The following is a 16,776-nucleotide window of genomic DNA, read 5'->3' on the forward strand; positions in this document are numbered from 1 at the left end:
CTCAGGCTGCTCCTCCTTCCTCCCAGCCTGGTCATTCCAGGAAAAGGATAGATTCTGAACAGGCAGACTCCCAGGAACTGTTCTCGGGTCCCTGCTCTGAGTTGTCGTGACTGATGCCCAACATTTGGAAATTTCCCAGAGTCCGGGTGATGAGGCTGGGGACTTCCGGCAACTGTCTCAAGAGCTTCTTGTGGATGAGGATAATGAGAAACAGTTGTCTGTCAGTGAGGTTGTTGTAAGGGCAGTAAGTCCGATAGAGGAAGGGACAGAGGATTCAGAGGAAGAGCTGCTGGACAATGAGGTGACTGACCCCACTTGGTTTGTAAGCCTACTGAAAACAGGGCTTCAGAGGGGGAGGCAAGTGCAGCAGCAGGACACGTTGGAAGAGGCAGTGGGGTAATCAGGGGGAGAGGCAGGGCCAGAGAAAATAATCCCCTAACTCTTTCCCACAGCATCCCCTCGCTAGGTGTTCAAAGGTGTGGATGTTTTTTAGTGAGAGAGCAGACGACCGATGAACAGTGGTGTGCAACCTGTGCCGCACCAAGATCAGCCGGGGAGCCACCACCACCAGCATGCGCAGGCATATGATGGCCAAGCACCCCACGAGGTGGGATGAAGGCCATTCACTGCCTTTGGGTCACACAACTGTCTCTTCCCCTGTGCCACAACCTGGCACACAGATCCAATCCCCCTCCCAGGACGCAGGCAAGAGCGCCTCCCAGCCTGCACCCACACCCTCACCTCCACGGTCTTCTACGGCCTCCAGCAATGTTTCCCAGCACAGAGTTCAGCTGTCTCTAACACAAGCGCTGGAGCGAAAGTGGAAATACACCGCCACCCACCCGCATGCACAATCTTTAAACATGCACATTGCCAAATTAATCAGTCTGGAGATGCTGCCGTACAGTTTAGTGGAAACGGAGGCTTGCCGCAGCATGGTGGCGGTCCCTCGGTACTCGGTCCTCAGTCGCCACTATTTTCCTGGTGCGCTGTCCCCGACCTACACCAGCACATCTCCCGCAACATTAACTGTGCCCTCACCAACGCGGTTACTGTGAAGGTCCACTTAACGTTGGTCACATGGACAAGTGCTGCGGGGAGGGGCACATTGGGTGAACTTGGTGGAGGCTGGGACCGAGTCAGAGCCTGGGACCGCTCACGTGCTACCTACACGGAGGATATCGGTTCCTACCTCGGTGATGGTTTCTCCATCGTATTTTGCCACCTCATCCAAACTCCCCCTCCTCCTCCTCCGCCACCTCAAACCTCTCAATTAAGAAGTGTGAGCACATCGCCAGCAGTCAGTAGCGCGTGGCATGGCAGCACAGCGGTGGGGAAGCGTCAGCAAGCCATGCTGAAACTAATCAGCTTAGGTGACAAAAGGCACACCACCTCGAGCTGTTACAAGGTCCGATGGAGCAGACCAATCTCTGGCTTTCGCCGCTGAGCCTCCAACCAGGCATGGTCGTGTGTGACAATGGCCGTAACCTGGTGGCAGCTCTGAAGCTTGGCAGCCTCACACACGTTCCATGCCTGGCCCACGTCTTTAATCTGGTGGTTCAGCAATTTCTGAAAAACTACCCTAACTTGTCTGACCTGCTCGGCAAGGTGCGCCGCATGTGCGCACATTTCCGCAAGTCCACCACGGATGCTGCCACCCTCAGGACACTTCCAGCTGCCAGAGCATCGACTGCTGTGCGACATGCCCACATGCTGGAATTCAATGCTGCAGATGTTGGCCAGGCTTTATCAGCAGTGTAGAGCAATTGCAGAATACCAGCTGCAACATGGCCGGCGGAGTGGTAGTCATCTTTTGCAGTTTTTCACAGAGGAGTGGGCATGGATGGAAGACATCTGTTAGATCCTCGGAAACTTTGAGGATTCTACACAAATGGTGAGCGGCGATGCAGCCATTATTAGCATTACCATCCTGCTGCTTTGCCTGCTGAGACGTTCCCTGCTAAGCACAAAGGCCAATGCTTTGCGGTTATAACAGGAGATGGGGGATGACAGTATGTCGCTTGATAGCCAGATCACGCTCATGTGTGTATTTCAGCACGTTTTAGCGGAGGAGGAGTGGGGCAGAGACTGCTGCCCACACTGCCGAGGGTACCAGTGCTGCTTCCCTCTCATCTGTTCAATGTCTATGGGCTGAAGAGGTGGAGGAGAAGGAGGATGATCTTCCTAGTGAGGACAGCTATGTGTTGCGTACTGGGACTCTGGCACACATGGCTGACTTCATGTTAAGCTGCCTTTCCTGTGACCCTCGCGTTAGATGCATTCTGGCCAACAAGGAATACTGGGTGTACATGCTTCTCGACCCACAGCATAAGGAAAACCTTTCCACTCTCATTCCTGAAGAGGAAAGGAGTATGAGAGTGATGCAATACCACAGGGCCCTGGTGGAAAAAGTGATGCTAAAGTTCCCATCTGACAGCGCTAGCAGTAGAAGACGCAGTTCAGAGGGCCAAATAGCAGGGAAGGCTCAGGTATCAGGCAGCATGTCCAGCGCAGGAAGGGGAACACTCTCCAAGGCCTTTGCCAGTTTTATGGCTTCCCAGCCAGACTGTGTCACCACTCCCTTGTCAAGGCTGAGTTGGAGGGAGCACTGTAAAAAGATGGTGAGGGAGTACATAGCAGATCGTACCACTGGCCTCCGCGATCCCTCTGCTCCATACAACTATTGGGTGTCAAAGCTAGACACGTCGCACGAACTTGTGCTATATGCCCTGGAGGTGCTGGCTTGCCCTGCTGCTAGCGTCTTGTCAGAGAGGGTGTTTAGTGCACCTGGGGGGATCATCACGGATAAGCTTACCGCCTGTCAACTGACAGCTCTGACAGGCTTACACTCATTAAGATGAACAAATGCAGGATTTCCCCAGACTTCTCTTTTTCACCGATGGAACGCAGCAGATCATAAAGATTATTTTCACTGCAACAGGAGAAATATGCATCCTCTATCACCCCAAAAAAGGGGAGAAGTAGCTTGGTCTATCCCTCTCGGATCTTACTCCTCCTCCTCCTAAAACAGCATGTCAGCACACTGAACTGCCAATTTTTCTGCGGGCCAAAAGGCTCTGTAAAAACCAATTCTTACGGAAGACTGCCTTCAGGCTCTGTTACAAATTAAGCAAAAACAAGCTGTATCTTTAAAAAATGTTGATGGGTTTTACCTGCCCTCGGGTTAAGCAATTTTTCAGGGGTACACTTGTACTCTTGGTACACTAATTTTTCAGGCCCTCGCCTATACTGTTAGCAAACTAATTTTTCTGGGCTTCGCCTATACTCTTGGCAAACAAATTTTTTCAGGTGTTCGCCTATACTCTTGGTACACCAATTTTTCAGGGGTTCGCCTATACTCTTGGTACACCAATATTTCAGGAAGTCGCCTATACTCTTGGTACACAAATGTTTCAGGGGTTCGCCTATACTCTTGGTACACCAATGTTTCAGGGGTTCACCTATACTCTTGGTACACCAATGTTTCAGGGGTCCACCTATACTCTTGCCATAAGAAATGTTTCAGGGATTTGCCTATACTCTTGCTACAGAAAGGTTTGAGGTGTTCGTCTATGCACCTGCTACAGAAATGTTTCAGTGGTCCACCTACACTCTTGCTACAGAAATGTTTCAGGGGTCTGTCTATACTCTTGCTACAGAAATGTTTTAGGGGTTCCCATTCACTCTTGCTACAGAAAGCTTTTGAGTGGTTCACCTATACACTTGCTACAGAAATGTTTCAGGGGCCTGCCTATATTGTTGGTACACAAAGGTTTCCCATTGCGGTGTTCAGCTATCTGACACATACACAGAATGAATTGGGCAGAAGTGTGGGCAGAGGCCGAGGTCCTGGGCGGGGTGAAACTCTGCCATGTTTGGGAACTCTCCTTTCTTCATGTTTAATACTGTCCTTGGGTTTCATGGGCTTGCTTATGCTGTGGGTGCACAAAGGTTTTCCATAGCAGTGTTTAGCTATCTGACACAAATACACTGAATGACTTGGGTAGGGTGCAGAAGGGTTTCCCATTGCGGAGTTCAGCTATCTGACACATACACCAAATGAATTGCGTGGGGACACACGGATTTCCCATAGCTATGTAACTCACGGCACATTGTGTCACACAAGGTGGAGGCTGAGACCGAGCCTGACCCTGGGCCTGCTCATGTACTTCCCACACAGAGGACTGCAGGTCCTACCTTGGTCATGATTTCTCTGGCTTATTATGCCCCCCCTCCTGCTTGGGGTCTGGGTATCAGTGCTGGTCGACATGTATTTGCTCTCATGTTACCACAGTTATCTGAGACACTGGTTTGGACCAATCCAAAGAAGCGTAACTGAATTAATGAGACGTTCACAGTAGTACTAGCATCCGAGTCCGCTTTATGCCTACGATTGCTGAGGGTGTGGGCAGGGGCTGAGGTCCAGGGGGTGGGGGAAGCAACTGTGTTAGGTTTGGCCTGTGGAACTTCTTTGTGGCTCATCCTGTCTTTAGAACGATGAAAGGGACCATAAATGTTGGCACATTGGGTCAACCGGGTGGAGACTGGGACTCAGTCTGACCCTGGGCCCGTTCCCGTGCAACCTACAAAGAGGATTGCTGGTCCTACCTCGGTCCTGGTTTCTCGGGCTTATTATGCCACCTCACCCTCCTGCTTGGGGTCTGGGTATCAGCGCTGGTATTTATTTGCTCTCGTTTTACAACAGTTATCTGAGACACTGGTTTGGACCAATCCAAAGAAGAGTAATTGATTTACAGCAGTACTAGCATCAAGTCCGCTTTATGCCCATGATTGCTGAGGCTGTAGGCAGAGGCTAATGTCCTGGGGGGATGCAACTGTGTCAGGTTTGGCCTGTGGAACTACTTCGTGGTTCTTCCAGTCTTTGGAGCGATGAAAGGAACTGTAACTGATGGCACATTGGGTCAACTTGGTGGAGGCTGGGACCGAGTCTGTCCCTGGGCCCGCTCATGTGCATTCCACACAGAGGATTGCGGGTCCTACCTCAGTCACGGTTTCTTGGGCTTATTATGCCACCTCCTCCTCCTGCTTGGGGTCTGGGTATCAGCGCTGGTCGACATGTATTTACTCTCATGTTACCACAGTTATCTGAGATACTGGTTTGGACCAATCAAAAGAAGTGTAACTGATTTAATGAGACGTTCACAGCAGTACTAGAATCTGAGTTCGCTTTATGCCCATGTTTGTTGTGCCTAATAGTGCGCACTAGGCTTTCGCAAGCAGCCAGGCTGTATAACAGGTCAACTCATTGTACACTGCCTGTTTTTGGGTGTCCGCTGACGTATAATGTCCTGAGTGGTAAGCAACCGGATTGGTTTAGGTGTGATAAACACACGCGTCTCGTTATTTCTCGTGTTTTATGTTACCACAGTTATCTGAGATACTATATTGGAGCGTTCACAGGAAGAGTAACTGATATACCGAGACTTTCACGGCAGCACTGTTTACCTGTGGTAGCTACTTTTGCAATACCTCCTGCTTCAAACCAATCTTTGGTGTTTGTATGCGCTGCTGCATTGTGAAGATTTGTAGAAGTAGTGGCATTTGAGTCCCCTTTGTGCCCACATTTGCAGCTCCTGACAATTTCGTGATGGAGGTGGCACGAGATTGGAATTATGATCGTATGTTAATTTAGCAGCAATTCTCATCAGCATTGTGGGCTATCGCCCACACTTTCAAAGAGGGTCACTGCCAGGCCCTTCCAACCCTCTGCAGTGTGTCTCTGCTTCCTTCTCATCCAAGATGCATTTATAAATAGACATAAGAATGGTGTGGCTATCAAGTGAGTGTGCGGCATGAGGGCAGCTGAATGCTGAGCAGGGAAAATTTCATGTGCGCTGTGGTCGCAGGGTCGTGCAGGGGGTTGGACAGCAATGCCAGCATGTAACATAGTAACATAGTAACATAGTATGTAAGGCTGAATGAAGACAACGTCCATCCAGTCCAGCCTATCCACCCTACCCCATTGACCCAGAGGAAGGCAAAAAACCCCAAAGCCAGAAGCCAACTAGCCCTTTTGGGGAAAAAATTCCTTCCCGACTCCCTAATGGCAATCAGACTGTTCCCTGGATCAACCCGTAATAGTTCCTACCTGCCTATATACCCAGATTGACACTTCCCCTAATATCTATATCCTGTAATATCCTTCTTCGCCAGAAAGACATCAAGTCCCCTTTTAAACTCCTCTAAGGATTTTGCCATCACTACGTCCTCAGGCAGAGAGTTCCACAGTCTCACTGCTCTTACAGTAAAGAATCCCCTTCTATGTTGGTGATGAAACCTACTTTCCTCTAATCGTAGCGGATGTCCTCTTGTTACCGTCGTGGTCCTTGGTGTAAACAGATCGCGGGAGAGATCCATGTGTTGTCCCCTCATGTACTTATACATGGTTATTTGGTCGCCTCTTAACCTTCTTTTTTCTAGAGTAAATAATCTCAATTTGGATAGCCTCTCTGGGTATTCCAGTCCCGTCATTCCATGTATTAGTTTATTTGCCCTTCTTTGAACCCCCTCAAGCACTGTGACATCTTTCCTGAGCACCGGTGTCAAGAATTGTACGCAGTATTCCATGCGAGGCCTGACAAGTGCCTTATATAATGGAAGGATGATGTTCTCGTCCTTCGCCCCTATACCTCTTTTAATGCACCCCAAGACTTTATTTGCCTTTGCAGCAGCTGACTGGCATTGGTTACTCCAGTTTAGTCTATTATCCACTAATACCCCCAGATCCTTTTCCATATCACTTTTCCCTAGTGGTACCCCATTAAGTGAATATTGGTGACATCCGTTTCTCCTGCCCATGTGCATAGTCTTACATTTTTCAACATTGAACTTCATTTGCCATTTTTCTGCCCAAGCCCCCAGCTTATCCAGGTCCGTTTGCAGCCGCACATTGTCCTCCGTTGCATTAATTATATTATATAATTTTGTGTCATCTGCAAATATTGATATTTTGCTGTGCAGCCCCTCTATCAGGTCATTGATAAATATGTTGAACAGAGTGGGGCCTAATACTGAACCCTGTGGCACCCCGCTAGCGACTGTGGTCCAATCAGAGTACGAGCCATTATTACCACCCTCTGCTTTCTATCATTGAGCCAATTTTTTACCCACTTACACACGTTTTCGCCCAGTCCGAGCTGCCTCATTTTGTATATTAGCCTATTATGTAGCACAGCGTCAAAGGCTTTAGAGAAGTCCAGATATCCAAGATCAATAGATTCTCCCTGGTCCAGCTTAGAGCTTACTTCATCGTAGAAGCTGATCAGATTTGTCTGACATGAGCGACCCTTCATGAATCCATGCTGGTGAGGAGTTATTCCTTTGTTTTCCTTGAGGTGCTCATCGATGGCGTCTCTCAGAATCCCCTCGAAAAGTTTTCCCGTTACTGAAGTGAGACTTACTGGCCTGTAGTTTCCAGGCTCACTTTTGCTCCCTTTTTTGTAAATTCGAACCACGTTGGCAATGTGCCAATCCAATGGTACTACACCGGTTTTGATAGTATCTAGAAATATTAGGTATAGCGGCCTAGCTATCTCGTCACTTAGTTCCCTTTGTAGCCTTGGGTGTAATCCATCTGGGCCCGGCAATTTATCAATTTTGGTTTTCTTTAGACGCTTCCGCACCTCCTGCTGTGTTAGGTATGAGATGTTTTGTGAGGGGTTCGTTTTATTCCCCTGCATCTCGTGTGGCATTTCCTTTTCTTTTGTGAATACACTTGAGAAGAAACTGTTTAGTAGATTTGCTTTCCCTTCGTCATCATCAATGATTTCTTCTGCATTGTTTTTTAAAGGGCCATCGCTCTCCCTGCAAATCCTTTTGCTGTTAATGTAGTTGAAAAATAGCTTCGGGTTGTTTTTGCTCTCTTTGGCGATCCGTCTTTCTGCTTCCTCCTTGGCAGTTTTGATCTTATCTTTGCATATTTTGTTTTTTTCCCTGTATGATTTTAGCGCTTCTTCGCTGCCTTCTTGCTTTAGTAGTTTGAACGCTTTCTTTTTTTCGTTTATTGCCCCTCTTACCGTCTTGTCGAGCCACATTGGTTTCCTTTTAATTGAGTTTCTTTTATTTTTAAAGGGAATGAACTGCTCACATGAGGCGATTAGGATCCTTTTGAACTTTTCCCATTTGTCCTCCGTACTGATATTTTTGAGGATGCTGTCCCAATTAATGTTACCGATAGCAGTTCTAAGCTGATCAAATTTTGCTTTACTAAAGTTTAATTTCTTTGTCGCTCCTTGATAAGGCTTCCTATAGATTGACAGCTGGAAGTTGATTATATTGTGGTCACTGTTCCCCAAGTGCCCCTCAACCTGTACCCCCTTTATTCGGTCCGGTTTGTTGGTTAGTACTAGGTCCAGAATGGCCCTCCCTCTTGTTGGTTCCTGCACAAGTTGGTTCAGGTAATTGTCTTTAATTACTCTCAAGAACTTATCACCCCTGTGAGATTAGCAGGTTTCCTTCTCCCATGTTATATCTGGATAATTAAAGTCCCCCATGATAATTACTTCGTTGCGCTTTGACACCTCCTCTATCTGCCTTAGTAGTAAGTTTTCAGTTTCTTCTGTTGCTTTTGGTGGTCTATAGAAAACCCCTATCAGGATTTTGTTATTTTTTCCTCCCTGTATTTCTACCCACAGAGATTCCACCTGTTCGTCTCCTACCCCTATATCCTCCCGTAGCCTCGGCTTCAAGTTTGATTTGACGTACAGACATACCCCTCCCCCTTTCTGGTTCCTTCGGTCTCTTCTGAAGAGATTGTACCCCTGCAAATTCACCGCCCAATCGCACTTATCATCAAGCCATGTTTCCGTAATTCCGACTATATCATAGTTTTCATCAGTCATTCTCGCTTCAAGCTCACCCACTTTACCAATCAGACTTCGTGCATTCGTGGTCATACAATTTATATCATTTTTTTTGTTTTTTAAATTTGTTTTGTTGCTATTCGTACTTATGGCTGATCTATCAATTCTAACTGTACTAACCCCACCCCCTGCTCGATCCCCATTCCCTTTGCTTGGACCCGGATCTATAGTTACACTGGCTACCCCACTATTTCTCATTTTACCCTCCCCCCCAGTCCCTAGTTTAAACACTCCTCCAGCCTTCTACCCATCTTGTCCCCCCAGCACAGCTGCACCCTCCCCATTAAGATGCAGCCCGTCCCAACAGTAGAGCCTGTAGCCCAGGAGAAGAGGCAGTGGTGTCCCCCGCAGGCGGTGATTGACAATCGCTGCACCTAGTGTGTTGCTTTGCTAAGATGTGCCAGCGCATGTGCCATGCTGCTTATGGTCTGTCGCAAGTAAATTGTTAGGGGGGGTGACCGCCAGGCTCTTGACCCCAATTTGGCTTAATAGTAGGACCTGGGAGCCTCAAATGCACCCATGCATGCTGCCTCTGCCATTCCCTATCCGTTTCTGTGGTGTTTCCGTGACTTTCTGATGTTTTCAGGTAATTGACACATCCTCCCGTATGCGGAGCACCGGTCACCCTGAAAAATACTCGAGTCTCCCATTGATTTTAATGGGGTTCGTTACTCGAAACGAGCTCTTGAGCATTACGAAAAGTTCGACTCGATTAACAAGCACCCGAGCATTTTGGTACTCGCTCATCTCTAGCTATGATGCGACAAAATATTTTTTCTTTTAGTGCAGTTTCTCTCAAAACACTGACCTCCTAATGTATACAGGCACTTTTAACCACCATTGTATCTTGTATTTATTCCAACAATATGGAGAGAACATTACCAGATTGCAGAAAACCTTGACATAACATACTGTATAAAACACATAATGGAATAGGATGTAAAGCAGCATTTTACAAGTTGGTTGCTCTATTATAAAATCTATATAATAATTATCCGTACGTTGAAGGTAAAGTTTACCAATTGCTTCATCTCACTGAGTTGCCCATAACTGTGAAAGACTTCATAACATCACATTGTAGATTAGACATCCGTTTGATGTGAATATCTGCAATATAAAGTCTGTACAGATATAGCATTTACAATGTTTGTCTTTTTCCTGTAGGAAACACCATGCCTGTACATGATGGCGACATAATGATAATACCTGGACGCAGTGCTATCAACTGTGCACGATGCTTGTGGCCCAAATCTGCAGATGGGACGGTCAATGTGCCCTACAATCTTTCATCTGATTACAGTGAGGTTTTCTTAAACATTTAATACCTCAGTTGGCCATGCTAATTGTCCAACAATGCATTCATCCTATACATATTCTTTTGCCTCCAGATGATCGGCAACGCTACTTGTTTACAATAGCCATGGCTGAATATGAATCACTTACCTGTATAAGGTTTGTGAATCGGACAGACGAAAAGGACTATATCAACATTGTGTCTGGACGTGGGTAGGTTCTATTATTCAGTCTTCATCAAGTTTGGTTGACCAAAACCTTATGCTAGTTCATGCACCAGTTTATAATCCACTACTAGAGCTGTAAATCAGGTAAAGCAATGAGAATTCTGTCTTTGGAGTTTATCATCTCTCAGCAATTAAACAGTTTATAATTAAAACCCTGTTACTTGTCAAGAAGATACTTCATATGTAAATCCTGACCTATAATTATAGTAAAATATGATTATCTTTATACTAAAAGGGACCGTCCAGTCCTAGAACAAAATGTTATTCGCTGGGTCAGAGGGGGCAGTTATATGAATTGCTGTTCGTTTTCTGTATTGATGTCTCTCCAATCTGCTGGTTCGGGGTCCTGCTTTTAGCCATCCAAGATGGTCCATTCAATCTTAATACTATCTAATCCCCACAGTGCATTAGTAATGTTAGACTACCAAGGCACTAGAACTGTCCTTTGTTTGGGCAGCACTGCTCATGTGATCACCTTGGCTAATCAGAAAGGAGTGCATTAAATTGTTAGCAAAATTGTTGCAACCATCATACACAGCCAAAAATTGGACCTTGAACAAAAAGACTGGAGGCACATTGACAGCAGAGAACAGCATCAGGCGATAAACCCCCTTTCGATCTCAGGACAAAAGTTTGTCCAGGGACCAGAGGGTAACTCTTAATGGGTTGATATATTAGTCGAACCGCGCTGATATATCCAATAATTCGTCGGTTTCCAGTTTTGCCGAATTTTTTCTGGCAAAATTCTGCTTCTTATTTCACCATCTACTTCTAGTTTCACTGCCGGCCGCCGGCCCACGTGACTTCTCTGGCGCAGCCCACATGACCTCCCTGCTGACACGGCCCATGTGACCTCCCTGCTGATCCGGCAAATGTGACCTCATTGCTGACGTCACAGCCATTAATGGATCGCTGTGCCTGGAGATGTGGATTTCAATCCCCTGTCACTGGCGAGATGCTCTGCCAGCTTGACATGCCTGCATGAAGCTCTGGAGAGCGGACCCCGGGACACTGACGGCACCTGCGAGGCGAGTATATGGATTTTTTTTTTTTTCAGGCAGTGTAGCTAGGGCTGAGTGGGAGCGTTGTACAGTGTTTAGCGCTGCACTGAAAAAGCAGTGCTAAACGCTGTACATAGTGTGGTATGGTGTGTTTTTTGGAATGTCTAGAATGAATCAACTGGATTTATTTTGATTCCTATGGAAATAATTGCCTCTAGTTTCATTGATTTCTAGTTTATCCGATTGCTTTCGGACAGATTACCAATGAAACTAGAGGTTTGACTGTATATATCTGTCATATGGATCCCCTCCAGGCTGTCTCTGTAAAGCACAGTGAATATCTAATACTCAAAATAACTTGTGTTGGCAGACTTAATGCTCCTATATTTGCATGGTCACTTATTCTATTAAATTGCATCTTTTACTACTATTACTTCTCTATGGAGGTCTCAATGTGTCATATTTAGTAATATAATATGTAATAAATACAGTGATAAACACACTTGTAGCAATATAATAATACTGAAACAATCAGCTTATAGTGCTACAGTATACAATGGCTTATCCTATGTACACAATGATATTAATCAGAATATCAGTAATTCCTTTGAACGTTTCATCTACTTTAATATCAGTTTTATTCTTCATCATTCATTTGACCACTCTCTTGATAGGAGTACCATAATAAAGCCTTATTGTCTATATATTCAGGTGTTCAGGATTTGTGGGACGAGTTGGTGGAGGTCAGTCAGTTTCAGTAAGCAGAGCTGGTTGCATGAATTTTGGAATTATACAACATGAGCTAAACCATGCCCTGGGGTTCTACCATGAACATATGAGGAGTGACCGTGATGACTATGTCAACATCATGTACCAGTATATATCACCAGGTAATGTTGAACTCATATATTTTATGTTGTCATTATAATAACTAGTCTAATACAGATTCCTTATCTTATAGGTGACACACCAAATTTTAATGAAATGCACACCAATAACCTAGGTCTGGAGTATGACTATGAATCAGTAATGCATTATGACAAGTAAGTTCATTGATTACTGACAGCAGTACTAATATGGTTACTAGAAACCACAAATAATTATAAAAAGGTGAAATATTATGTCCTGTTGTTGCATCACGATCTCAAGATTTCTTCTCATTTTTGTCTCCTGTATCTGACAGGTGGTCATTCAGTAACACTTCAGGACAACCCACTATTGTACCCAAACCTGACCCAAATGTCGAAATTGGACAAAGATATGGACTGAGTGTTTTAGATGCTTCTAAGATCAACAAATTGTATGAATGTGGTAAGTTTTCACAGGTGTATACTGAAGTATTCAAAATGTTGTACCTAAAAGTTATCACATCCCTACAGCAGCCATAATGGCCCAATAAGGACATTTTCCTTACATACACACATTCAATGTATACATTATTTTATCTTTTAGATGTTTGTTCAAATTTACTTTACGATAACAATGGAACTCTGACTTCAGCCAATTACCCATCAGCCTACTCCAATAATGCCAACTGTGTTTGGTTGATCAGAACACAATCAAATCAGGTACAGTATTGTAGAAGCAGAACAACTGATATAGAAGCAAAGTACTTCCTTTTTTTTACATGGAGCCATTTTCTCTGTCAAAATTCAATGTCTAGCATACAGTGCTACGAAATAGTATTTGTCCCTCGCCAAATTTCTTCTATTTCTTTTAATTTGTCACTTTTAAATGCTTCAGATTATCCAACTAATTTTAATATAAAAGACAAAATGAGTAAACACAAAAAGCAGCTTTTAAATGATCATTCTATTTATTCAAGATAAAGATGTTTTCAAAACAAGTATCACTCATGTAAAAAGTAATTGCCCCCCTAAACCTAATAACTGGTCGTGTCACTCTGGGTAGTAACAGCTGCTTTTAATTGTTTGTAATAACTTGTGATGAGTCTTTTCAACTGCTGTTGAGGAAATTTGGCTAACCCTTTTTTTGCAGAATTTGGCTTTATTGGAGGTTTTTTCTTGCATGAATTGCCCGTTTAAAGGGGTCTTCCAAGTATAAAATGGAAAATCTGAAAATACTGAAATTCAGGAGGTACAGCTGAATATAGAAAATAGAAAAATTGAGATCAGCTCACCTGCACCTGACACTAACCTAGAATCTATGTAGCCCAGGGTAGCTCCAATTTCAAGCATAGATAGATCCAATTTCAAAACACTAGATTTCTTCCTGCACTCAAACAAAGTTAAAAACATAGCTTTCATTATAGCAGCAGAAAAACATCCACATACTTCCACAGTAAACATCAGCAGGAGTTTGCCTACAATTTCCATCATTCAAAGAGCTTGTCTCCTACTCAGGTCTGTAACTCCACCCACAGCTTGCAGATCCTGCAGGTGACTAGCATCAGCCTCCCTCTTACTGAAAATACCAGAGGAAGCCTGCTGAAGCAGGCAGACAGGACCTTCCAGCATCCTGAACAGCACATGAGCAATGCAGTGCTGTTGTCCTCCCATCCTCCACTGGTCACTGCAAGAATGTGGAGGCTATAGACAGGGGAGAAAGTAGCAAATATGGACAAGATGACAGAGGAAGTGGAGATATATTTCAGATGGAGGGTTACGTAATATCGATAGAAAATGAAGAAAGTAGCTAGAGAACCTATTACAGAATGATTTATTCTGATGATGTACATTAGATTTTAACATGTTAGTCTGTGCCTGTAATACCATCTCAGTAGCATTCAAATCAAGACTTTGACTTGGCCATTCAAAAACCTTAATTTTGTTTCTTTTGAGTCTTTTAGAGGCGCACTTGCTTATGTATTTCAAATCACTATTCTGCTGTATAACCCAACTGTGCTTGAGTTTAGGTGGAAAACTGAAAGGTGGAGATTCTCATTCACTCCACTCAACTCTCCATGGAAGTCATTTGTGCCCAGTTTTTTTTTCTTGTAGAATCATGTGCATTGACTTAGGCTAATGAGGCTCACTGGTCTCTATGTTCATCCAAGTTCTTATATGACCTCCTCTTGTACCATCGTGCATTCAGAGAAACTTGCCAATCGGCATCTGAGAGGAGGCAGTGGGGTAGTGTGCATGAGCTTTGTTGAATTTATCTCCAGTCCAGTCCTGCACAGTCTCAAAACTCAGATGTCAAAAACCACTAAACTGACCCGCGTAAGGCTTCTTTCGCATGGGCGGCATTTTCATGCATAATGGGTGCATGAAAAAAAATCGCATCTATTAGAACCAATGGTTTCTTATAGAAATGTTCAGATGAAGGAATTTTAGATGCGGAAAAACTTGCACCTTTCAAAGATGGGACGAGTGGCCGTGCTGTGTGAAAAGATAGGACTTGATCTATGTTTGGTGTGTGATGCGCAGGAGTCTCCACAGACTCCTCTGGGAGCAGGATTTTAGCTGTGTCTGATGCTCCAAAAAGATTACAAGTTCATTAGGAGGATTTCTTCCAACCAAGGGACATTTAAAATGTGCTTCTAGGCACCAAGTTTTAAATGTCCTGCTGTAAGCAGCAGAGAATTCCGCTAGCTTGCGTTTTGCTATTCTCTACCAGCAAGGGGCAGCAGGAGACTCCCTCCACCTCTCTTCCCAGCATCTGGTACCCCAAGAGATTTCCCTATAGTAAGAAGAGACATGGGGGCGGGATTAGAGGGCTTCCCCAAGAGGGATCTGTCCTCTAGCCCCATCCCCTCTCTCCTTGCTATGAGAAATCCCTGTGAAAAGCCCTTTAGCCCCACCCTATTTATATAGCCCCACTCCCTCTCTCTCACTGCAATGGGGATATCCCTCAGGGATCCCCATAGCAGGGAGAGAGAGAGAGCGGGGCTATGGGGTTTAACCCAAAACAGAGAGAGAGCGGGGCTATGGGGTTTAACCCATTGCAGGGAGAGAGAGGGGCTATAGGTTAATCCCCCATAGCCCCGATCACTCTCTCTCCCTCCTATGAGGGAATCCTTAAGCCCTGCGGGGCTTCATCTCTCTTTCTTCCTGGAGCAGCTGCGCTTTTTTTTAAGCAACATGCTGCTACAGTGAATTGGCTTTCTTCACACGCACGAAGCTCCGATCTTCTTCACATGAAATATTACTTATGTGATTTTTTTTTAATTTATTTATTTATTTTTTTTTCATTGCAGTATAGGCACAATTTTTCCATGCACCTATTCAGCACTAAAACCATGTCCGTGGGAATGAGGCCTAAGTGCAGACCGCTGAAATCAGTGTGCCTGTTGTCTCCTGCTACCTACAGCCCTGGCAGCTAATGGGACCTGAGAGGTTTCCTATAATGTGCATCACCATTTCCTGAGATCTGAGTGTTTGCAGTGGAGGTGACCAGCTAGAGACAAACAACCAGATGGAGGTTAGAGTGAGTTTATCTGGAACCCCCAAAAGCCTAAAAGATGGGAATCTTGCAGTAAGTGCAGCTGGTTGCAAGGCAGTTGAGGATAAGAAGTTAGTAAAAAAAAAAAAAGGGACTGAATGCCCCTGTATCAGATAGATTCTACTGTTACTAGGACTGTTTAGTCAACACTATCATGGCATTGCACCATGGACATATGTACAATCATTTATGTTAATTATTAAATTTTGTGGGTGGTTCATTCAACTGATTTAGCATCCAACTTTTTTCATTATTTTTAGGTTGCTTTGAACTTTGTTGCCTTTGATGTCCAGTCAACTCCAAATTGTATGTCTGACTATATCAGGATTTATGATGGTCCCACTAAGAATTATCCCCTGATTTTGGACAGAACCTGTGGGTCTGGGTTGGTACCTCCAATTATTGCATCCACTAGCCAATTACTCGTGGAGTTCTCCAGTGATAGAAGGGTCAATGGGGCTGGCTTCAAAGCTTTATACAGCACAGGTACAGTATTCTTAAATTATAATTTACTATAGAGCTTTTTTTCGAATTTCAGTAGTTAAAGAGACTTTCAATGATTTAAAAGTAACAATACTATAATCCCCACTGATCTATTGTTGATGACTAAAGGCCCATTTAGACATAACGATTATTGCTCAAAAGATGTCGCTCAAGCAACTTTTGAGCGATAATCGTTATGTCATTTGCAGCCCAAGATGATCGTTCAAGATGAGCTATCACCTTGCACTGCCAACGGTGGATGCAGAAGACAAGCGGGGTGTCCCTACTTGTTTTCTGCATCCAGCTGTTTCCAGTTCCGAGCTCCCGGCTGTTATACAGCCGAGTGCTCCATGCCAGGTATGGAGAACAGAGCTGGGCCGCTCTGTTCTTCATATCCAGCTGTCATAAGGGAGCGGGATACAGCTGAAACAATAGTATCAGCTGTATCCCACTGTGAATCCCTGATAAGACTCATTGTTTTCTTTC

General features: G+C 44.7%; 1 protein-coding gene across 2 annotated transcripts in view; it reads left to right on the plus strand.

The window, feature by feature from the left end:
* LOC136631583 (embryonic protein UVS.2-like) overlaps positions 1–16,776 on the plus strand; it is a 167,935-nt gene that overhangs the window by 22,914 nt on the left and 128,245 nt on the right. For both annotated transcript variants that reach the window (XM_066605867.1, XM_066605868.1), the window contains exons 4-10: positions 10,047–10,181; positions 10,271–10,388; positions 12,115–12,293; positions 12,365–12,446; positions 12,587–12,714; positions 12,856–12,971; positions 16,068–16,293. In XM_066605867.1, the coding sequence (XP_066461964.1) occupies positions 10,047–10,181; positions 10,271–10,388; positions 12,115–12,293; positions 12,365–12,446; positions 12,587–12,714; positions 12,856–12,971; positions 16,068–16,293 (984 nt within the window). The remainder of the gene's footprint in view (positions 1–10,046; positions 10,182–10,270; positions 10,389–12,114; positions 12,294–12,364; positions 12,447–12,586; positions 12,715–12,855; positions 12,972–16,067; positions 16,294–16,776) is intronic.

The sequence above is a fragment of the Eleutherodactylus coqui genome, chromosome 6 (genome assembly GCF_035609145.1).
Source record: "Eleutherodactylus coqui strain aEleCoq1 chromosome 6, aEleCoq1.hap1, whole genome shotgun sequence".
NCBI lineage: Eukaryota > Metazoa > Chordata > Amphibia > Anura > Eleutherodactylidae > Eleutherodactylus > Eleutherodactylus coqui.